This window comes from Neovison vison, chromosome 9 (genome assembly GCF_020171115.1).
Source record: "Neovison vison isolate M4711 chromosome 9, ASM_NN_V1, whole genome shotgun sequence".
NCBI lineage: Eukaryota > Metazoa > Chordata > Mammalia > Carnivora > Mustelidae > Neogale > Neogale vison.
This window is the reverse complement of record NC_058099.1, coordinates 85,172,759-85,197,522: the sequence shown is the minus strand read 5'-3', so window position 1 is coordinate 85,197,522 and position 24,764 is coordinate 85,172,759. Positions and strand designations below refer to the sequence as shown.

Below are 24,764 nucleotides of genomic sequence, written 5' to 3'. Positions count from 1 at the left end.
AAAGAAAGAAACGGGCAAAACCTCTGTTGTTGATTTCCTTTCTGGTGATCAAACTGAATGCGGGAGACCAAAAATCACTCATAAGTACTTGCGATTGTCAGAAATAGTCAACATCCTTGGGTCTTTGCAGAGGCTCCAAAAAGGAGTTTGGGCTGCTGTGGGTCATCCGTCCTTTGTGCAGACACAAGTGCCCTTGGACCAGACACAGGATGACCTTCTGTCCACTCTGCCTTCTTCCCCGGGTTTCTAGGCACATATCTGCTGGCCCAGGCCTGTGTCTCCTCCTGTCCCGAAGGCACGTGGCCCTCGGCGAGGAGTGGAAGCTGCGAGAACTGTACAGAGGACTGTGTCTCCTGCTCTGGAGCCGATCTCTGCAGAAAGTGCCAGACATCACCAGACTTCCCTCTCGTCCTCCACAAAGGCAGGTGCTACACCAGGTGCCCTGAGTAAGTGTCCCTCTGTCTTTCTCGTCCGGCTCTGGTGCATTCCCCTATGGCATTTGGAGGGCAATTCCTTCTTGGACCAGGAACACCTCCCCATCCCCGGTGACAGAGCCTAGGGATGTGTCCCCCTGGACTCTGAATGACATCACTATTGGCCATAGCAGCCAAATAGGGCTGCAAATACAGGAATCTCTTCTTAAATGTTTGCAGTAGGTGAGGTGTGAGGTATAAATAATAAATACAGAATCAGACCTGCTAAATTATTTATTGATTCCTTATGGTTTCCTCAGTCCTTTATAATCCCTTTTCTCTCCCCATCAATGGTTCCACCTCCAGGATGTAAAAAGGAAGTGGAAACGGCACTTGGAAAACTCCATCTGGGAACTTCCAGTGACGAGCAACATAAATTCTAAGTAGAATGACTGAGACAGTGTGGGGTTTTTCATTGCATGAACCAAAAAGCTTAAAATCCAGCACTGGTTACCTCAGCGACCGACACTTCGTTAAAGACCCACAATCTTTCCATTTTGTTCTTGTATCTTCTTCAGCGTGCCATCCCCTGAGCCCCTGAGCCACGCTGTCTGCCCCATGTCCAAACCTCACCACCCTACACAGCAACAACCAGAGACAGAAAAGGGCACGTTTCCCCTCCTCCATCTCTTTTCCAAAGGAAAGAAAACCGACTTCCCTTCACATCTCATTAGCCAGAATGCATCCCTTCCATGCTCCAAAAATGATCTCTGGCCAGAAGGATGGAAATAGAAGGATCAGTTTCGGCTACACAAGATCACCCCGAACACCCAAATAAAATCAAACACTGACAGCCCGGAGGACTGGAAAGAGGGAGGCGAGGAAGGAGTCTGGGGGAGTGACCAACAGAATCTATTTGGACGAATTAGAAATTTCCCACTGTTTAAAGGAACTTGATGCTAGAGTTACAAGACCTATGATAGAAGTAGCTCATTAGTTTCTGGATCCGCTAGTGAGGCAGATCCTGTAGGTGCAAACACCAGTCAGGGTACTCGAGAAGCCTCCAGGCTAGTGGAGAAGCCAAGCATATTCAATTCTGTTCTGCAGATAAATAGTTCGCATCTGCTAGATGTAAGAATTGACAGTAGAAGCTTAGTTATAATCAACTGAAGGTTCTCCATGTGGTCCCAGAAAGCTAAGATACTACTGTATAAGGGAGTCTGGTCTTAGCTTTCATCCGGATACAATTTGGTTCCCTCTCTTCTATTGAACTACTACTTCTCCGATTTTTCTTCTGTAAAACTACATAAGATAGGTAAACTTGATTCACCCCTGTCCTATTTCTTCCTGAAACATTCAGTACATTTTTGTTTCCTGAATAAATACAAGAAGGGCTGAAGGAATGAGGAAACAGATGTGAATGAGTTCATTAAAACGTCAGGTCAAGAGGCCGTATAGGATGCCTCATGGGCACTGATTCAAAAAGGACTCTAGTAGATGAGTTATTTGCTACAATTCTTCACCCTTCCATGGACCTATGGCCTCTACTTATCACTTTGCAGCAACTTCCACAGACATTGAATGGACTGCCTTGATCTTGACTTCGGGCAAGTTCATTTGCTTTGGCCAACGGGTTGTTAGCTGAAGGGAAGCAGAGCTTTACAACCTGTTTGCTTGGATGAACTTGCCCTCTTGTTCTCTGTCATGGCTAAGAGAAGAATGTGCCCCAGGAGGTCCCTGTGCCAGGGAAGATAAAGAGACAGGAAGACCAGAATTGAGGGTTACCTCGGGGTGCAGCCTCTGTCCCCCAGAGTACACGCCTGAGTAGCACGTACCGAGAAGCACACAGGCTTCCCCTACAATGACATATGCCTCTTTGAAAACAAGCTCAGCCTAGATCTGCCCTCCCACAGACACACGGGTGATGAGTTTGGGGGTATTTTGCACTATTATAGCAACAGCTGACAAAACAGAATGAAAACTGTAGAAAACACCTGTAATCGATACCTAGGACATCGAAGTCCATATCCTCTACACTGGTTTGTGATTTTCCCGCTTCTGCATGTTCCAGCTCTTTCCTCCAGCTTTTTTCTTCCAAGGAATTGTCTATATTTTCCTCATCTTCCAAATCTATTTGAAAAGTTTGAGGTTTTCATACTTCCTGTGTTCACCAGTCAGTATTAATCTATGGCACGATAATGTAATCACCAAGAGGTCTAATATATACAGACACCAGACTCCACCTGAAAGAAAGTCAGTCATAGAAATATATATATTTATATATATATATATATGTATATTTGTAGGATATGTTTGTGCTGTAAATATCTTTGACACTGTGTTCAAACATTCTACACGTGTGTTTGGAAGAAGCCCCTGGAGACTGGCTGAGAGCAGCCGAAAACAAAAGTGGTTCTAATTTTATAGGGCATTAAACCTGAGCTTTTTAAAAGTAACTTTTTAACTTAATTATAAATGAACATTTTATATTAAAGACTAAATTCAGTAATTTAGTAAATGAAATTTTTTCATTAAAAATGTATTGGATAAAAAGCATTTTCTACTCTAACATAAGGCTCTAATTTTTAAAAAAGGAATAAAGAATAAAAACCAGGGGTGCCTGGGTGGCTCAGTGGGTTAAGCCTCTGCCTTAGGCTCAGGTCATGATCTCAGTCAGGGTCCTGGAATCAAGCCCTGCATCGGGCTCTCTGCTCGGCCTGCTTCCCTCTCTTTCGCTGCCTGCTTCTCTGCCTGCTTGTGATCTCTCTGTCAAATAAACAAATAAAATCTCTAAAAAAAAATAAAAAGGGACGCCTGGGTGGCGCAGTTGGTTGGACGACTGCCTTCGGCTCAGGGCGTGATCCTGGAGCCCCGGGATCGAGTCCCACATCAGGCTCCCAGCTCCATGGGGAGTCTGCTTCACTCTCTGACCTTCTCCTCGCTCATGCTCTCTCTCACACTCTCTCTCTCTCAAATAAATAAATAAAATCTTTAAAAAAAAAAAAAAAAAAAGATCTCGTTGTTAAAAAAATAAAAATAAAAATAAAAATAAAAATAAAAATTGGGAGACAAAATAGGGAAACCAGAAGGTGGCTGAACTATGCACACATTAACAAAAGTAGCTTTCGGGCGCCTGGGTGGTTCAGTGGGTTAAAGCCTCTGCCTTCAGCTCGGGTCATGATCCCAGCGTTCTGGGATTGAGCCCCGCATGGGGCTCTCTGCTCGGCAGGGAGCCTGCTTCCCCCCTCTCTTTCTGCCTGCCTCTCTGCCTACTTGTGATCTCTGTCAAATAAATAAAATCAATCTTTAAAAAAAAAAAAGTGGCTTTCAAACCAACCACATTCACAAGGACAATACCGATCCTATTCATCTTTCTTTTCCCAGATGTGACTTCTGACACCTCCTTCCTCCGTAAATCTGACCGCCTCGTTCTGCCCCACCGTGGCAGCCGCCCTCCCAGCGTCTACAGTCACAAGCCCTCTGCCAGCAGGCATGACTCATTTCCCCAGCTGGAAAGTGTCTCCAGTTGTGCTCTGTCTTCCCCACAGGGGCTTCTACGCAGAAGACAGCACATGTAAGCCCTGCAGCTCTCCTTGCAGAACCTGCGAAGGAAATGCCACCAACTGCCACTCTTGCCAAGGAAGCCTCACCCTGCACCAGGGAGCATGCCGGGAAGCCTGCCCCGAGAGGCACGTGGCCGTGGAGGGGGTGTGCAAGGCTTGCCCTGAGATGTGTCAGGACTGCATCCATGAGAAGACGTGCAAAGGTATGTGGGAGCATCCCAGGGGAGTGTGGCTCTCCCAAGCCACCGCTCCTGGGGACCGACTATGGGGATGGGGGAGGAGGTGTCCATGCAAAATGGAGGGAACCAGTCTCCTTACCTTTACTGAAATAGATCCACCTCCCTGCCCATCACTGAGGAAATCAAGGTTGTGATTAAAGCCTCGCCATTACAGATGCTTCAAGCAAAGACAAATGAAAGCCCTGCTTCTGTGGGATTTCTCCCACACAAGGGTCCTGAGCACTTAGGGGTCATCTCAGCTGCTGGAAATCCAGACAAGAGCCCGTAGTTCCTGCCTCTTTGCGCGCAAAATCTCATAGGGAGGCTGATATTAAGGAAACAGAGGGAGCTAGAGAATTGCAACTGTTATAAAAGGTAGGAAAGAGAAGTTCAGGCGAAGACAGTCAGACTCGGGAGAGCACTCTGGCTAGGAATTCTTTCTCGAGAATTACCTCCAAGACGGGCTGATCTCCTCCCCAGAGTAAGACCCATTGAATGATGCTGTTCCATCAAAGGGATTCTCTTGGTGTGACCCAAAGTGTTTTCTTGGTTTTCCCCCCCAAATAAGAGAATGAAGACAAATGAAAGAAACCCACAATGCATTCCTCCCACTGAGTGATTATGTGTATGTCGCCGGTCTACCCTACCAGGGAATGAAAGCGTAACTAATGCAAGAATGTTGAAACTGCTTTTGCACTGAATACAGCCCGCATTTCAGGTTTTCACCAAAACCTCCAGCATCTCTTCCATAGCTGGTCTACCCCATCACTGCAATTTTTTTACACCTCTAAGGGGCAGATCATTTCGGGCTGTAAATCCAACACCAGGCCACCATATATGGTCTTCTCTCCCAAAGCTTAGAGACATGAGGCTTGGCACGGGGCACACACATGGGACACGGAACACTCTAGTAGGAGTCAGTGGGGTCTGGACAGGCTGGCCCACTCCAGAAGGAAGGAATTCCTCTTTCCCGTGCCCGAGGGGGTAACTTGCTGCTTCCAACTCCCTGCAGAGTGTATGCCTGCGTCCTTCCTGTACCAGGATGTGTGTCATCAGTCCTGTCCCCGCGGCTTCTACGAGGACACACGCGAGTGCATCCCCTGCCACGAAGACTGTCTGGAGTGTAGTGGCCCCTCGGCAGATGACTGTGACCTCTGTGCCGAGCCATCCCTGGTTCTCTATGATGGACGGTGTTTGGACGAGTGTCCAGTGGGAACCTACTATGAGAAGGAGACTAAGGACTGCCGAGGTAAAGGCTTGCACGAGTCTGACCAGGCATCCCCAGGGCACCCGCCACGACAGGGGTGTCTGCTGAGACAAAGCACGTGTTGGGGTCTGCGGGGTTCCAGCCCCAGAGCTGTCATCCCACCCGTTTCCCTCCGGCTCAAGAAAGCAGACTTTTGAATCTGCTCTAATTCATTATTAATTTTAAATGACTCGTTCATCAGCTTTGACCAGGTAACTTTTCTTGAGAACAAGTCAGGCTGACCCTCCTCCCAACACAGGCTCTGATCCGAGATCAAAAAGAACTCCCGCGTGAAGCTTCGCAGCAGACACGAGCCTTCACAAGTCACCCACAATGGAAGTGTCTTGGTTTTTTTTCTTTAAAGATTTTATTTATTTGACAGACAGAGATCACAAGTAGGCAAAGAGGGAGGCAGAGAGGGAGGGGGAAGCAGGCTCCCTGCTCAGCTAAGAGCCCGATGCGGAGCTCAATCCCAGGACCCTGGCTGGGATCATGACCTGAGCTGAAGGTGGAGGCTTTAACCCACTGAGCCACCCAGGCGCCCCTGGTTATTTTTCTTAAACCTTGAAGCTGCTAAGGGGCGACAGCAGCATAGGGAAAGCTGTGCCTCGGGGGGCGGGGGGGGGGTGTTCTTGGTGCCTCTTGGATCCCTCATCAGTTTGCTCCCTGTGGTGACCCTCCTTGGTTCCTCACCTGCTTCAGCAGGTCCTGCCCTGGGACACCTGCCACACTCAGCGCATCAACCCCAACCCGTTCAAGGCGGGATCTGCTCTCATTGATGCCTCCTTATGTTTTCCCTAGGTATCAACGGTTGGCCACAGAACAGGAAAAATAAATGGTCTATCATTAGAATTCTCCATTAAATGAATGTCCTGGGCTAACCCCTCCAGAGTCCCAGCGATTCGCTCCCGCTAGGCAGCCAGGGCTAACTTGGCCCATGTCGCCACCAAGCAGGCACTGTTAGGCAGCTCTGCAGAGGTGGTCCCAACAGCAGCAGGAGCTTGAGGGTGAGCGCCTGGGGCAGGAGAAACCCGGGGCAGCCATGTTCTAGAACACACTCAGAAGAAAGATTTCCATGTCACAGGACGTGGGGATAGAGCCGACTCCTGACAGCTTCCTGCTCCAGCCCTGGGATCTGGATCCACCTCGTTGTGGGTTTGCTGTAAGGCACCCTTTAGTGTCCGTGCCCCCCCAGGAAAGACCATGGACTAGAACACGGTAGAAGACGGGGCGGGAGAGAGGTTGGGGCCAGTTTCCTAGAGAAGTTCAGCAACTCAGCCAAAGGCTGCCATGCCATCGTTCATGCCTGTTCCTGGACAGGAACTGAGGCTCAATTTATGGCCTTTCTCTGGCGTTCAATAATACTGGTGATTTGCCATACAGAGAACTTTGTGGGCCTCATTTACTTGACTTACCTGACTTAATTTTCTCATTGAGAAAGGCCCTTGGCTCCCATCCCTAGTTGCCCATTAGAATTACCAGGGGAGCTTAAAAAAAAAAATACACACACATATATATATATTTATATATTATATAATAAATATATTAGTTATATTTAATAATATGGTTATTATATATTTTGTTATATATAATATATATTTATGTTATATATACTATATAAAGTAAAATATATTTTATAATATATTTATATATTATACAGTAAAATATATATTTATATATTTTAATATAGAATATTTTTATATTTATATTTAAATTATATATAATATGTATATAAGTATAAATTATATTTAAATACATATTAATTATATATAAAAAATAAATATTTTCTATTTCATATATATATGGATGTCTGGGCTCCCCTCAGACCAACTCAACTGTTGGGAACTAACTTGAAGGCTCTTCCTGCAAGGCAATGACTCCTTCCACCAGTCCCAAGTCAGGCTGAGGGAAGCTGGTACTAGAAGAAATAGAGTGACCACCGGACTTTCCAGAGAGAAGAAATAAAGGACCTGACCTGAAAACTTAAGATTTAGGTAGATGTGGAGAAGCATCCAGAAGTAAGAAGGATCTCCTCCAAGAACCACAGGACTTGGGATCCATTTGGATCCCCCAAATTATCCTCTATGAGACAGCAGAGGCACCTCTAAGAATCCCACACCTATCCCAAGGCACTGGGGCAAAAATAGCAGGAGCTCTGATTAAGCTCCCCAGTTCAACTCCTAACCCCGTCCATTTCCAGCCAAGTGACTTGGTACCTTCAGCTTCAATGTCCTGCTCTAGGTGTCTATTCTATTCAGTAAACACTCATTGGGGGCCTCCCATGTGCTTTGAGCACATGGAAGACAGACCCTAAAAAATAAGTCAAAAGGAAAAGTTAGGGCAGGGGAACAGGAAGTTGGGCAGGATGGAGTTGAAATTAGAGCAAAGGCAGCCTGAAGATATCCAAATATGTATCGAGAAGAACCACTCAGATACTCTAGGCAGAGGGAACAGCAATGGCTAAAACCCCAAGGTAGGAATGAACCGTTTTGATTTTAACTAACAAAAAGTTACTGAGTGCCTGTTACAAGCTAAGTCCTCTCACTGGAATACAAGAGGCCTTTTTTTTTGATCCACAGGTTATTACAATACATCCCAACAACTGTTGTTCGTGATAAGCGCAGGGTGTTCTGGAAGGATTAATGGAGGACGGCAGTTAGAGTTATGGGGTGAGCAGGCCACAGACCGGAGTGTGACCACACCCTACAGAACTGCTTATTATTCTGTTGCAGTTCTGGTAACTACACTGAGTCTAATATTTCTGGATTTGGCAAGCAGGGGTTCTCTAGATACTACAGAGATGAAACAGCCATTTTTCTTCTCATTTGACAAGAATGCTCTACCCAGAGTCCAAGGGCTCTACCCAACTTGGTGGTGCCCCATGCCCTAGTCCAGAGTCCTAGAAATCTCTGAAAGGAAGGAGGAAGAAGTGTGAACACGCCTTCCAGGTACACCCTGATCCTCTCCCCCTTGGTCTTGTGCCCACAGACTGTCACAAGTCCTGCCAGACCTGCTCATCCCCCGGGACCTGTGTGACCTGTCAGGAAGGTCTTCTGGTCAACCACCACGGGGACTGTGTGCCTCACAAGCAATGCGCTCCCTCTGAGTACTGGGACGGAGAGGCTCCAGGATGCAAGCCCTGCCATGCCAAGTGCTTCCACTGCACGGGGCCTGCCGAGGACCAGTGTCACGCCTGCCTAAGGGACCATCTTCTTCTCAGTGAGTCACGTGTCCTCTGAGGCGGGCTCTCTCCTCCCCTGCATCTGGGAAACTACCTTCCATATCACCTGGCACCCAGTAGATGTTTGGTGTCTTTCTAATTTTTCACTTCCTATTTGGAAAATTCTCAAAACTACAGAAAAGACAAAAGTACAAAGAACACCACACATGTGCCCTTCACCCGCCTCGCCCACTGCTAATCAGATACCCCGTATGCTTCATCATTTGTGAGCTCGCTTTCATCTCTTTCAACGTGTGTGCCTACATCATCCACAATAAATTTCTTCCCGACCATCTGGGGATGTGATACACAGAGCGTGGCTCCTTTCGCATAAATACTTTAATATGTATTTCCTACAACTAGGGATGCTTTTTGACATAGCAATGGTATGGCTGTCGATGCAAGTGAATTTAACTTCAGTACTTCACTATATCACCTGTTTTATAATTTTGGCAATTTCCCCTGAGAACAGGATCCCGTCTCCAATCAGGTATTGCTTTCAGTTCCTGGGCCTCTGTAGCCCCCTTTAATCTGAATCATTTCCACAGACATTTTTTTCTATAGAATACTGATGATTTATTTTATTATTTTTTGAAGATTTTATTTATTTATTTGACAGACAGAGATCACAATTAGGCAGAGAGGCAGGCAGAGAGAGAGGGGAAGCAGGTTCTCTGCTGAGCAGAGCCCGATGCAGGGCCCGATCCCAGGACCCTGAGGTCATGACCTGAGCTAAAGGCAGAGGCCCAACCTACTGAGCCACCCAGGAGCCCCTAGAATATTGACATTTTAGAAGAATACGGTCCCTATCCCTCTATGGGAGTCTGTGTGAGGTTTCCCATGACTAGATGGAGATGATGCTTTCTCAGCCAGAATACTCCACAGGTGATGTCATGTCCCCGTGGAGACCCAGGATGTCACCTGCCCCTCACCCGTGATGCTGTGGTCACCTGTTCAGAGTGCTGGCCAGGGTCTCTGCTGCTTAGTTACTGTTTTCCGTTGCGAGTAACAAGCAGTGTGTGGAAAGACACTTTACAATCATGCAGATAAGCAGCCCCTCATCAAAACTTCCCCTGGGTTTTGCATCCAGAGATAAATGACTCTTCTGAAATCTGGTGTGGTCTGAGGTTAGCTACCTCCAGCAGATCATACTGGAAGGTTATCACTGATGTGAATCAATGCCCTCAGGTTTCCAGGTGACTGGGCTGACACACGTATGCAAGAAAGAAAATGAAACAAAGTTCACTCAGCTAGAAGAAGGAGCAGTGGAGGGGTGTGGGAGAGAGGGAAGGAAGAGATGAATGTATTGATGACCTAGAAAGGGTTAGCATCTGTCTCCCTAACCCAGGAAACCTGAGAAGCAAGACACTCTCAACGACATTGTCTCACTCTTCCTGCATCCTCCCCTCCTGCCATGGTGAACCATGGCGAGCACAGAGGAGGTTTTGCAGACATGCGACATACTTGATACCAAAACAGACTCTTTTCCTTCCTTGGCAGACACGACCTGTGTGCAGGACTGTCCCGAGGGCTACTACGCTGATGAGGACAGCCACCGATGTATCCCCTGCCACAGCTCTTGTAGGACGTGTGAAGGGAGACACAGCACACAGTGCCTCTCCTGCCACCCAGGCTCATTCCAGCTGGAAAAGGAGTGCCTGCTGCAGTGCAGGGAAGGGTAAGGCGCTCAACACATGCTTCCCTCGTTTAACCCTAAAACCACTCCAGGCAGCACTACCAGCAAACCCATTTTGCAGATGAGGAAGCTAAGTTATATAACACCGGGTTGAAGTCTTAGTGCTAGGAAGAAATAAAGATGAGAGCCCACCCAAGATCTACTGATCTCTAAAGGCTTTCAGCTAGAAAGGCACCTGGCTGGCTCAGTCCATACGGCATTTGACTCCTGATCTTAGGTTCACGAGTTTAAGCCTCATGTTGGGTGCAGAGATTACTTAAATAAATAAATATCTTTAAAAAAAAAAGATTTCAGCTAGTTCATAGTAATGGACGAGGACACGGGAGAGGCAGAGTGACCCAGTGAGATAACATGAAGGGTCGATCATCAAGTTAGAATCACGGGTCACACATCGTTACCAATTTGAAGGTAAAGGCAGAGGCAAAGCATTCTTCCCTTAGAGAAGTCTGAAACCATAAATATAGGTTCTTCTTCTTCTGCATTAGGATTTGTTCTGATCAGATTTAGGTGAGATCTAACCCAGGTATGCGGAACACCAATTTTACAAAGGGAAAATTTTCAATTAAATATTCCCACTTACACGCCACAAATGCTCCAACCTCCTACACCCCCATAAATCTACAACGTACAGGTTTAGGTGCCCTAAGCAACCCAGACACATAGATGTATCCTCCTAAAAGCACGTCACAAATAAGAACTCTATAATTTTTTTGCTAGGAGAAACTTTAAGTGTATTTATCAGAAGGTCTGATTCCAGCATATTTGAAAGAGGATTTGACGGGAGTCCTCCTTTTTCTGCCCCTAGGAATCTCCAGTACAGAGAAAGATGTAGATTACAGGCCCATTGCTGATTCTTCCTTCCCAGTCAGTCACCTAAGGCACTGAGGGTTTTCAGACCCAAACTGAAAGGCTATCCCCTTGGACTTTCCCCAATGCTTCTGCCCAGATGAGACCTCACACTTCTTTCCTTCAGCTCTACAGCAATTCCTGCCTGCACTGTGTGCTGAACCCTGCCCTCATCCATTCACTCATTCATTCCACACATGTTTGATGAAGAACACCTTGGATGTAAAATACAAAGATTTTGACCTTCCAGAATTGATCCTTCCTGGGGCGTCTGGGCGGCTCAGTCAGTTAAGTGTCTGCCTTCGGTTCAGGTCATGATCCTGGGGTCCTGGGATTGAGCCCCGCATCAGGCTCCCTGCTCAGTGGGAAGCCTGCTTCTCCCTCTCCCTCTGCCCCTCCACTCCTACTCATGCACGTGCTCTCTCTCTCTCTCTCAAATAAATAAATCTTTAAAAAAAAAAAAGAATTGATTCTTCCTATATATTTCTTACCAAGAAAATTACAAACCTGGGGAAAAAAATCTCTTATTTTTACACATATTACTACAATACTCAGCACAAAGTCACACACTTCAGCCCTCAAAAACACCAGCCGTACGGATCCATGAACAAAAGGCCGTACCAGACAAGAGCAGGGAGGGGGCCACCTGGCTTGGCCTTTCCTCTTCATTACAGAAAGTGCCTGAAAAAATCTGGATCCAATGAAAGGAATCTCCATCTCCCTCAAACCAAGTCATTAAACATTTTTATGCACAAAAGGGTATAATCCTGTCATCTAAATAGTTGTAGACCATCAAATTAAGAAGATAATTGTTCTGTTGTGAAGTATGTGAAGTTACCCACTGGGAAGAGAGGCACGAGTTGCCATAAATTTCTCTAATGAGGAATGAATGGGATATTAATGAGGTATAAGTGGAAATATTTAACAGAAATGGTTCCTTGTACAAAATCAGTGTTCCACACACATTGGCTCAACCTCATATTAAATCTCTTTGCCTTGGAAAGGCAGGTATATGATCCTCTGAACCCTTTACCCACACACATGATTTTTTGTGTGTTTAACCTCAGAACAGGTTTTTTTTTTTAAAAATATTGTATTTATTACTTTTGAGAGAGAGAGAGAGAGAGAGAGAGCACAGACAAGTGGGAGGGAGGGGCAGAGGGAGAAGCAGACACCCTGCTGAGCAGTGAGCCCCTCATGGGGCTCGATCCCAGGATGCTGGGATTATGACCCAAGACGAAAGCAGACACGTTACGCCACCCAGGCACTCCGGTGCTTTTCATCTTAGAAACAACCTATCGACATTTCTAATATTAGTAAAGAATATATATGCTGCTTTGAAGTTTACAAAGTATTTCTACTCAGAATAAATTTTTATACTATGATCTGGTTCTCCAACAATACTCAGAGATTGACTTATTCTCCCCATTTTACAGATGAGAAAATAGAGGCTCAAAGATGTTAAGTGACTTGCTGAATGTCACAAGGCTACTAATACACAGTGGGGCCAAGACAAGACGTCAGATCTTCTGACTTCAAGTCCCTGTATTGTCTGTGTGGGAAAGCGTGGGTTTCACCTTTTCCCGTGGCTTTCCCTTCCCATCTTCTGTGGCCTTTATTGGCTCTTCAGTTCCTGGCTGATGCTTTCTCTGTCCTCCCTTCATCACTTGGTCTCACCCAGGCTCCCTGACTGACTCGGCTGCAATTTTCTTCACCTGATGGCAGAAGGTAAAACAAGGCCTGATTTGCTACAGGCTGGGCCACAGAGATACAAATGTCCTCACTCAGGTCAGGGACAGGTGGCAAGAGAGAGGCGGACTCGCACTACCTTGCCCTGGATTTAGTTTCCAACGACTTTCGTGGAACTGAAATAAACTTTAGGGAACCCAGTGTGGCAAAGAGTCTCAGGTCAGAGAAGCCAAGGGCAAACCGCTGAAGTTTCTAGAATAGCTTCAATGTGCCCGTGTCCAGAGATACCAAGAAGGGTCAGAGGATGTCTAGAAGTTCACCTTTGTCAATGATTTCTTTTCTCTCTTCTATCTTACTCGAAATTTTTTATTTACTTAGCCCTGCTTTGTTAGAGTGGTGAACAGGTAGGTTCAAATCACATGAGCCCACTTCACGAGCAGTCTGACATTAAGCCAATTGTCTGAATTCTCTGAGCCTCAGTTTCTACTTACACAAAATAGAGATGCTGATATCTAAATCATAAGGTTTGTTTTGAGATGTAATCATACGATTCATAATTATCACAAATATGTGTGATTCATGATGTGCCACGCGCTACCCTAACAATTTTCTTGACAATAACTTGTTTAATTTTAGCTAGTAACATTGTCCCATATTACAGACCTGAGACAAGAGATGGTGTGGGACTTGCCCAAGGTTGCACAGCTCGAGTGGAATTGCTTGGCTTTGACCCCATGCAGTTTGTTCCAGAATTCGGGCTCTAGCATCTTACTTTTAGGTTCAATGAGGTGAAATAACGCCTATGAAGTCCCGAGAGAACTACCATGTACTTAGTAAAAAGTTAATGAACAGTGATTATGGCTATATTTAGCCTCCAAAAATTTTTTTCAGAGGTTACATCTATTATGATGTAAACACTAGCATCACTCACGTCATTTTCTATTTTAAGATAGATTTTTTTAAAAAGATTTTACTTATTTATTTGTCAGAGAGAGAGAGAGAGAAAGAGCATGTGCATACGCAAGGGGAGAAGGGGAAGCAGACCCCCGGCTGAGCAGAGAGCCCGATGAGGGGCACGATCCCAGGATCCTGGGATCATGACCTGAGCCAAAGGCAGACACTTAGCTGACTGAGCCACCTACGCGTCCCTAAAGATAGGAGATGTTTTTTTAAAATTATGAAAGCAGAAGAATCACTCAGAGGGACACTGAAAACATCTTCCCTACGCTGATACCATTCAACAAAACTTGAAGCTTGAATTTTCGGGTGGAGAAGCATATGGTTATAGAGAAGGCAAAAGTAGTGAAAAATCATTGCAGTTCAAAAGAACTAAGATAAGTTCTTGTGTGTGTGTTACCGAATTTAATACAAACAGCAGGGGAGGGACTGTAGTGCCCCATTTAAAGATAAGAAAACTGACTTATACTGTTGTACCCCATTTAAAGATAAGAAAACTGAGTCATCAGATTTATTAGTCTCATTACAGGCACACCTTGGAGATCCCACAGTTCACTTCTAGACCCCTGCAATAACATGAATATTGCAAGAGAGCAAGTCAAATGAAGTTCTCGGATTCCTGGGGCACATATGTAAAAGTTAGGCTTACGCACTACTGTAGTCCATTAAGTGTACAACAGCATTACGTCTAAAAGAGCAATCCACATACCTAAATGAAAAAACACTTGATTGCGAAATAAGGCTAACCGTCGCCTGAGCTTTCGGCAACCACTGATCACGGATGACCATAAGAAATATAGTAATAATGAAAAAGTTGCAAGGATTACCAAAATGGAACAGAGACAGGAAGTGAGCAATTGGTATTGGAAAAAACAGCGCCCAAAGACTTGCCCCAAAGCACCCGCAAAGCATGACAAAATGAGGTGTGCCTACAGTAACCTGTCCACTGAGGAACGTTAACGAGTAGTCTTAAGTCACACAACTCGGAAATGAACACTGTGTGACTAACCCGGCTGTTTCTACCACGCCCAGGTTAAGAGCAAAGCCTAGTATTGAGTGTTCCGTGTGCCCGCTTGGTTCCAGGTATTACGCAGAAATCTCCACGCGGCGGTGTGAGCGGTGCAGCAAGAGCTGCAGGACGTGCCAGGGCCCGCGGCCCACCGACTGCCTGTCTTGCGACACGTTTTTCTTCCTGCTCCGCTCCAAGGGAGAGTGTCTTCGCACCTGCCCTGAGCATTACTATGGGGAGCAAAACACACGGACGTGGACGTGTGAGAGATGCCACCCGACCTGCGACAAATGCAAAGGTGAGGGTGTGTCTGTCATTTTGCATGGGTGAGTTTGGGAAGATGAGGATTCCTCTGGGCCTGGCCCCTCTCTTCTCATCGCCTGGAGAGCGCCGTCCTGCTGTCTCTTCGGACCCTCCCATCCTTCCAGGTCCAGATACAGGCATCGTCTCCCCCAGGAGGGGATTCCCACCCGCTCTGCCCTCCTCTGCTTGTTGAACTTGGAATCTGCCTAGGGAGTTTTATTTTTATTATTTCAACAACTGCTTAAGACGTCTGTCTCCAGCTAGCCCAAGCTCCGTTCTAACCTCCCTGAGACTTCTCTGTCCCAGAGAACCCTAGAATCAATGTGTCCCAGAGTAAACACAATCTAGGCTTCCTCTAGTAGTCACTCTTGCTGTTAATGGACCCAATGTCCAACCAATACCTTAACGACATCCTTCCCTTGCCTCCTGCTGACCCACCTGCTTCCCAACAAAGGTAAACGTCAAGGTCTGCTGATTTTCTCTCCGAAGCATTTATGTACTCGGATCTCTTTTTCATTTTTACTCTCCTCATTTTCCATTCTCAGCATCTCTCAGCCGACTTTCTGAAGTACCACAATGTGACTTGGACTCTGGTTTTGCCACCCCCCTTCCCCAGGTCACCCTACACAGTAATTCCAGACCGATTGAAAATTCCCGTCTGCTGGGTGTGGAAAGATAATCAGGATGTATTGCTCTCAACATTGAAGAAATACCTCTTACAATGTTTTAATTGTTTAAACCTATTAGGTTAATATTGGTAGTTGGCCCAGTGTATTTCCGCTATCCTTTACAAAATTATCTTGGCTATTTCCAGCCCCTTTTCTATATAAATTTTATACTCAGTCACATTTTATTTAAAAAAAATCCCTTGGATATTAATTGGCTTTACACTGAATTTATTTGGGGGGAGGGGAATGCATCATTATGATCCTGAGTCATCACATTTATGAACATGGTCTATTCAGCAATCTATACATTTACTTGTTGTCCTTCAATAAATCCAATTTTTTTTTTTTATTTTTAAAAGGTGATTCAAGTTTTTCCCCAGCCAGTCATTTTAGCTTAGGACCTTGCCTCTCCTTCCATGTATTATAGAACCTAGAGCCACTCAGCGCCACCAAACACGTCATACTTCCATGCCTCTGCACCTTTTGTCTACGTGCTTCCTCTTCCTGGAGAACAACGCTGTAGGGCATGCTCAACTTCGAACACCCAGTTTGGGCGTCATCTACTCTGGGAAGCTTTTCCTTTTGGAGTTGGGGGGGCTTTTCTTAATCCTCTCAGAAATGCTCTTCCTTACTCTTGATTCTGTAACAGACTGTTCTGTAACAAGACGGTTTTATCATAGCTCTTTTTACATTAATTTTAATCATGTCCATCTCTCCTATTAATTGTGTGACCCTCAGGGCTGGGACTGTGCCACATTTATTTTGTATACTCTGTTCTAGTCTAGACTGTAACACATAGTAAACGCTCATTTACTGTTTGCTGAAAGAACACAAAACAAACACATCCTGCAGTCTTTTTGCAAATTGGAAAATTTGCTATTATTAGAGATCCAAATGTTGTGTCTCCGCCCTTTCCTCTGATCTCCTTCTTGGGAATTCCTTATTTAATGTCACCCAAACTTTCCTGATCTCTATGTTTCCCACCTACTATTTCATATTTTTATTTCTTTGACTCTCTGTGGTTCATACTAGGTTAATTCCTCAGTACTTCATTCCATCCCTCCAATTTGTTCTCTGTATTTAGTTTGAAGTTCAGCTCATCTATTATTTTAGGGTTTTTTAAATTTAAATACCTTACTTTAAACTTTTAAAAATATTTCTTCTTTATACCCATCTCTCTTTTTTTTTAAGATTTTTTATTTATTATTTGACAGAGAAAGAAAGATAGCGAAAGAGGGAACACACAAGCAGGGGGAGTGGGAGAGGAAGAAGCAGGCTTCCTGCTGAGCAGGAAACCTGATGCGGGGCTGGACCCCAGGACCCTAGGATCATGACCTGAGCCGAAAGCAGACGCTTAATGACTGAGCCACCCAGGCGCCCCTATACCCATCTCTTTTTGTTTCATTCATGTTTGTGTTTCCTAATTTATCCTTTCTTTGTCGATATTATGTCTTTTTATTCTTTTACTATCTTTAATATACTGATTTTTAAAACTTTGTCAAAATTCTCTATAAAATTGGTATTATTTTAAGTAAACTCATGTTCTAATTGTCGATTGTGTTTGTCATCTTAATGTTCATTTTCTCCATATATTTTGGATATTTGGTCTTGAGATCCTTTTGAATGGGAAATTTCATCCTTCATCCACCCCCTTTATCCCTACTCCTCTCAGCCTAGTAGTTTTTTGGTTAACTCGGCCCCTGCCCCCCACCCTCAAACTGAGTCCAGAGATAGGACATCCCAGCCTTCCTGAAGGGGATGCGGAGGACAGGGCAGATCCCATCAGCAACCCAGCTGGCATCCCTGGGGAGTTCCTGGTCTGGAGGTGAGGTCTTCAGGGGCAGTGTCCCCCTCTCACTCTTGTTTTAAGATCTCAGCCTGGGTTTTGGCCCACATCTAACAGGAAGCACTTTTTAGTTCCTATTATGATAGAAAAGTTAAACTCACAGACACCATCCCTCCATTAGTCTCAGAGCAAAGCAGACGGGCGGCATCAGTCAGACAACTATTATGTATTTATATTCCTTTTCTGGTCCAAAGTGATTTCATCTTATTTTTGAGCCCATCTAACCTTTTATTTATTTGTTTGTTTGTTTGTTTATTTTTGGTTCTGTTTATATTTATTCTACTATTTCAGTCCGTGGAGTGTACGGGTTAGGCCAGAAGCTGAATTCACATGTGATTTTTTTGATGTAGGTGTGTTACTAATGGACAATCAGATTCTTGGAAGAGCACCATGCCCTAAACTATCCTTCTGCTATACAAATGCCTAGGGGTCGGGTATAGTTAGAGTGTTTGTTTTGGTTTTTGGTACTTAGTACTGTTAGATGAAACAAGCAAATGCCAGCCTGTTACAGTCTGCTTCTACTCTTGCTTCTTTTCCCTTCCAAAATGATTCATCTCGGAGCAGTTAGTTGACCCCATAGAAACATCAAGAATGGAGATGAGAAATTCAGCTCCTTCCCCACCCTGGGAGAAGACCGTCAGCCACCCTTACTGTCTACCCACAAAACTGACCTTCCTAAGTACTATCTTGATGATATTTTATTTTATAATAACTTCTCCCCAGGTGCTTCCCAAGTACATAGGAATATAGTCTTCTCCAGACTGAAGGTGGCTTCCATTATCACTATGCCTTAATGCCCCCCCAAATCTACTTCTCCTTCCCAAATGGTTTTCCTGAACTCTAGTTCCATACATCCAGTTGCTTGCTAATGAGCTGCTCCACATTTCAAACTTGAAATGTAAATGCAGTTTTCTCCAGCCCCCTCACCCCATCTCGACCCCTCACGAACACCTTCGCTCATGCTCTTGATGAACGGTTCCACCACCTACCCAGTTGCCTGAGGCAGTAACCTGGTCAGATTACCCTCTGATCCCCCTGTCTCAACCCTCACATTCGGTTTGTCCTCAACTCCTGTCCATCTACGCCTATCTCTTAACTCCCTCTCCCTCTCTTCGCTTTGTAGTATCAGTGCCTTAGTTCAGACTCGTATCTCCTCTAAGTTATTCACCAATCTCTAACTGGCCCTCCTGCTTCCAGTATTAGCCACTGTATACCAACCAGTCCTCCATTATGTTCTCAGATTGATCTTTCTATGTGACAAATACCATAATAATACTTATCCGCTTAAAACTGACTCTCCCTCGGCAGTGCCTGCGTGGCTCAGTTAGTGTCCAATTCTTAGTTTTGGCTCAGGCCCTGATCCTGATCAGGGTCCTGGGATCACGCCCTGCATCAGGCTCTGCACTCAGCGAAGAGTCTCCTTGTCTCTCTCCCGCTGCTCCTCCCCCATGCTCGCTAGCATTGTATGTCTCTCTCTCAAATAAATGATAACATCTTTTTAAAAAATGACTCTCCATGGATTCTAGGATAGAATCTTAACTTAGTTAACTCTGAAAATGAGGTTCGTCGTCTTGGGCCTCACCTCACCCCTCACCACCTCCTCCACCACCCTCTAAATCCAGATGTAGTCAGTTTCTGTAAACCTGAGCCAACCTTGCCCTTTCTCTTTCCGCAATACTTTCCCCAGTCTGCTGTGCCTTTCTAACCCATTACAGTCAATATTTCCTCTACAAAGCCTTCCTTAATCCCTCTATTGTGTTCCTTTAGTACTCTACATTCATCCATCTGCTTAGTTATCCAACCAATGTTTCTCCCAGTATGGCCCAGACAAAGGTTCATGCCCTGGAGCCCAGAGGGCATATTTTATGTTATTTATTCTTTTTCTCTGTCTCTTTAAACTGAGATCCTCAAAGGCAAAGATTAATACATCTCATTTGCCTTTGCTTTTTGTTTGTTTTTGTCTTTAATCAATTTATTTACTTCTTAGACAGAGAGAGAGATAGAAAGCAGAAGCAGGGGCAGAAGGAGAGGGACAAGCAGACTCCCCGCCGAGCAATGAGTCATGCACGGGGCTCGATCCCAGGACTCTGAGATCATGACCTGAGCAGCCACTTAACCGACTGAACAACCCACCCCCCCATCTCACTTACCTTTGTATGTCCAGCACTCAGCACGGTCATAGAGATGGGCAGGGACAGCGGCCAGTGGCTCCAAGGGCACTTCAAGCAAACGGTGATGGTGCCGGGCAGGGAGGCCAAGCTTGCTGGGCTAAGGCCACCTCTAGAACAGTCCATGGACACATATGAGACAGAGGAGCTCTGTCCTCTGTAGGCCTCTATTTCCAGCCCACCATGAAGGTGACCATCAGAGTGGCCCTCCAAGGCTGAAGCAGCAGGGGAAGTCCATCTCCAGCAGGCAGGGGCTGGAAAGACTTAAGGCCATGGTGCACAATCTCCAGTTCTCCACTCTGCGATTTCCAAGGACACCATGGACCTCATCTGCTTGGAGGGCAAATTAGGCAAAAATTGGCTCACGTCTTTCCTGGCCTGCCTCCATGGCAAGGTCATTAAGCTTGGCAGCTTCCCTCAAGTCCGCAAGGTGCACGCCGCCAAGTTCAAAACCAATTTCCCCACATGCCAGGGGATTCTTTCTCCCATGACACAAAATTAGAGAATGAAATGCTGCCGGAAGGGCGGCCGGGCACGAGTCACCCGGAGGGGCCGCCCTGCAAAATGCCTAAGAGTTGGCCCAGAGAGCAGGTCATGGTCAAGGTGCTTGAGAAGGTGGGGAGATAGGGGAACATGGACATCCCCGTGCTGGACCCACAATAGGAGGAGATGACAGGCCGGAACTTCCACACCTTCAATTTCGGGGACACCTGAACCCCCAGGCCAAGGCGCATGCCGCGAGTACGCCTGTGGGCTTCATCCAAGCGCTGGGCCGCCTGAACCTCCCGTGGAAAGGCGAGAAGTGCCAGGCCACCGCCTGCTCCAGAAGGTTCCTCTGGATTCCGAACACCTGAGTGACGCGTCGCCGAAGAAACAGCAGCTCGAGGCGCAGGAACTTTAGGAGCTGGAGGAGCAAAGACAATAAAAGCACCAAGAGAAAGAGGCCGAGGAGAGGCACAGAGCCAAGGAAAGACAAGGGGAGAGAGAAAGAAAAAGAGAGGAGACGCTTCCCAAGAGGAACAGAAACAGAGCGGCCGTGAACTCCGCCCGAGTCAGAAAAAGCTCGGGAAGCTACAAGCGGAGAAATTAAGAAATTGGCAGAGCGGAAGCGACGCTCGGCGGAAGCCGCGTGGGCCGACGGTCGGACCAATCGCAGAGCTGCTAGGCCGAGCCCGGCACCGCCCACGGGGCGTGGCTGATATCTGCAGCTCGGAGCCACATGTCTGGCTCTGGGCTGCCACCTGCGTGTTTTTCTGAACCGTGGGGTCAATGTCACAGCCCCCCGCCCCACCGCTTTGTTTGGGCTGCTTGCAACCATACCTCCTCCCCCCAAAAATAAGTCTTAATACGAAGAAGGATGGCAACAACAACTTGGAATATGCAATAATTTTTAAGTTATCTTGGAGTGACTACCAGTAACATAAACATTAAATTAATCTTAGCTACAAAGTGCTTAGACTGGTGGACATCTAAACTAGCCTGGGACTGGTCACGTGCTATCCATACCAGGCCTGGAATTTCTTTTAAGTAACTCACAACGCGGTGTATCAGCACTATCCAAATAAAACGTAACACAAGCCATACATACATTTTTAATTTTTTTTAAAGATTTTATTGATTTATTTGTCAGAGAGAGAGCAGAAGTACAGAAAGCATCAGGCAGAACAGGGACAGTAGGCAGAGGGAGAAGCAGGCTCCCCGCTGAGCAAGGAGCCCAATGTGGGACTCGATCCCAAGACTCTGGGATCATGACCTGAGCTGAAGGCAGACACCTAACCAGCTGAGACACCCAGGTGTTCCCATATGCACATTTTCAAATGTTTCAGTGCTCACATTTTAAAGAATAAAAATAAATGGGTAAAATTAATTTTAATAATATATGTATTTAGTTAACATATCCAAAATATAATCATTTCAACCTGTAATCGATGTAAAAATTGAGAATTTTATCTGCGAAGTCTCCACAATCTGATGTTTCTTTTGCACTTATAGCAAAGCTCAAGTTGTCCTAGCCACATTTCCAGGGCTCGGTAGGGCTCAGTAGCGCAAGGGGTTAGTGGCTACCATACTGGCCAACACAGTCTAATTTAGAATAATGGTTTCAGATGGTATTTTGGTGGGAGACCATCTTCTTCAGAGGAAATCTTGGGCTGGATCCTACGATGCAAATGGACCTGAGCAGAGCCACTCAGATTGGAGTGGGGAGCCCAGGCAAGAGCCCCAGAATGCCCTCCTCTGCCCCTCATACCACTCCCAGGCAGTTCTGGAGGCAAGTCCATGAAAACTCTGCCATGCTGTAGCTCCCACCTTCCCCTATCTGCAGCTGACTCCCATCTTTGAAAGAACTGGCCTTCTGAACACACTTGCATTAAGTCACCATTCATTTGTATTCTCTTATTTTCATTCCAGAGACACCTATAGTCACTGCTCAAAACTTCCAGTTAGAATAAGTAAGTGAGGGTATACATTAAATTGGGGGTACGGTGGGAGGGTGGTGGAAAGTTGGCATTATCCCTAGCCATATCATAGTAAATATGGTGCTGGCTTTCCATTAGATTTTCTGATACTGCCATTACTGGATGTGTGGGCCTTTATTCTAACTAGGATTGCCAGATAAAACCCTATATCCTGATGTGCTACATCTGACAACCCTGATTCCAATGTCCTAGGGCATTGCAGTGGGCTAGAGCCCTTGGGTTTTTCGTCAAGACCAGGCAACAATCATTAGGTTATTTAATGTCTCAACCTTAGCCAACCAAAACAGAACACTAGCTTTTTAAGAAAAAAAAAAAATTGGGGGGGGGGGATTGTAGAAATTATTAGTGATCTTGTAAGCACAGTCTGAAAACCTATAAATATCTTTAATTGGGTTTGAGATTTCCTCAGTGGATTAAGGATGATGGTTCTGAAGATTCCCGGTCTCAAAAGTTCATCAGCACATCCAGAACATGAAATACTATTCAGAGCCAAAAAGGGAGAGCAATTAAGCCACAACAAGACACAGAGGAAGCATAAATGCATATTACTGTGTGAAGGAAGCCAATCTGAAAAGTCTATAGATTATAGGATTCCAACTGTGTGAGATTTTGGAAAAGGCAAAACTATGGTGGAAACAGTAGAAGGCCAGCGGATGGTTGCTAGGGGTGATGGGCAGAGAGAGATGAAGAGACAAAGCACAGAGGATTTTAAGGCAGTGAATAGACTCTGTATGACAGTCTCATGATGGATATGTATTCTTATACATTGGTCCAAACCCACAGGATGTACAACAGCAAGAGAGAACCCTAAGGTAAACTAGAGACTTTGGGTGAAAATGATATGTCTGTATAGGTTTATCTTTGGGTAAGAAAAAAAAAAAAGTACCATGCTAGTGAGTGTTGATAACAGGGGACCCTATGCACATGGTAGGAGCAAAGTCCACAGGAAATCTCTGTGCCTTCCCCTCTATTTCGCTGTAAACTTAAAATTCCTTTAAAAAAATAGTCTTACAAAAGAAGTTCATCAACACATTCTACCTGATAATGTACGCAAAGGATGGCTGATCCTAGCTGGGTGCATCTTGCAGCTGTTCTAAGGCCTCCTCCTCCTGTATTTGACTTGAACCCTAGATGGGCCTGCTGGAAGGCTTCCATGTGTGGGGCTCACTGTATGTACCATCCTACGCTCACCGTGCCGCACACAGCTGGGGCTGCTTAGTGAATCTTCCAGTTTTGCAAGATCTAGATTACAAAACTGGGGGACAGGTTTGCTCCTGGGTTATAAACTGGGTGAAAAAAAAGGATGGATTCCAAGGTACCTCCCTAAAACACTAGCTGTCATACTACGAAATGAGGAGACACAAAAATTACAGGGAAAATTTTGTAACCTAAATAAGCAATTTACCAACTGGATTGCATTCATTCAAAGTTGACTGCCCAGTGGTATCTATCAGAGTCGTAAAAAAAATATGCCAAAGCACTGGACAGGGTATGGGTAGGTGACAGATAGTCCCCCAAGGCCTTATATTACCTTTGTATGCAGTTGGTTCCTCCATAATTATCTCATTCTTTACCTTTACGCATTTAACTTTTTATTTATCCTCCTCGCAAAATTGTTTGAAATAAAAATCCATGTTGGTAGCCAAAACCAATGTAGTCTTTCCAGCTTCCTCTTCCTCTGTGGAATAACACCATGGATGTCCCCAGGGGTTGCTCTGTGTTGCTGAACTCATCCTGTGGGGGTCAGTCCAAGGCAAAGCTAGTAGTGAGTTCTGAATTCTAAGGAAATCTCAAAGCCATCTTTATAGGTCCCACAGTTGCTGCAGATTCTTAGAAGCAATGACAAATGTAGGTTGTTAAACTTGGAAACAATAGGAAAACAATCTGGAAATTAACAAAATGCCTTTGGCAAAAGACTCTGCATACCCAGGGTGTATGGATTGTGCAATAAATCAATATAAGGAGATATAACTGGTGACAGGAAGTGCCTTTGGGATCGCCCAGGTATATATATCCAATAAGGGGTTAATATCCAAAATATATAAAGAACTCATACAACTTAACGAAAAAAAAAACCTGATTGCAAAACAGGAAGAAGTCTGGAATAGACATTTTTCCTAAGAAGACATGCAAATTACCTACAGTCAATGAAAAGACATTCAACATTACTCATCAGAGAAATGCAAATCAAAACCACAATGAGATTTCTACCTTAGACTGGTCAGAATGACTAATACCAAAGAGACAAGAAATGGCAGGTATTGGTGATAATGTAGAGAAAAAGAAACCCTTGTACACTATTTGGTAGGAATGTAAATTGGTACAGCCACTACGGAAAACAGTATGGAGATTTGTCAAAAATTAAAAATAAAAATACGGTATGATCCATTTTACTCAAAGAAAATACAAACACTAATGTGAAAAGATATATGCATCTTAAGTTTC

The 24,764-nt window shown here is 45.2% G+C and overlaps 1 protein-coding gene across 3 annotated transcripts in view; it reads left to right on the top strand.

Annotated features, from left to right (window-relative positions):
• The window catches only part of PCSK5 (proprotein convertase subtilisin/kexin type 5), a 449,573-nt gene that overhangs the window by 415,385 nt on the left and 9,424 nt on the right, over positions 1–24,764 (top strand). For 2 of the 3 annotated variants that reach the window (XM_044265871.1, XM_044265870.1), the window contains 6 exons: positions 251–446; positions 3,962–4,179; positions 5,207–5,443; positions 8,429–8,659; positions 10,161–10,338; positions 14,932–15,155. In XM_044265871.1, coding sequence (XP_044121806.1) covers positions 251–446; positions 3,962–4,179; positions 5,207–5,443; positions 8,429–8,659; positions 10,161–10,338; positions 14,932–15,155 — 1,284 coding nt within the window. Of the gene's footprint in view, positions 1–250; positions 447–3,797; positions 3,825–3,961; positions 4,180–5,206; positions 5,444–8,428; positions 8,660–10,160; positions 10,339–14,931; positions 15,156–24,764 lie in introns of those variants that run through there. The other variant, XM_044265868.1, reaches the window with a different exon arrangement.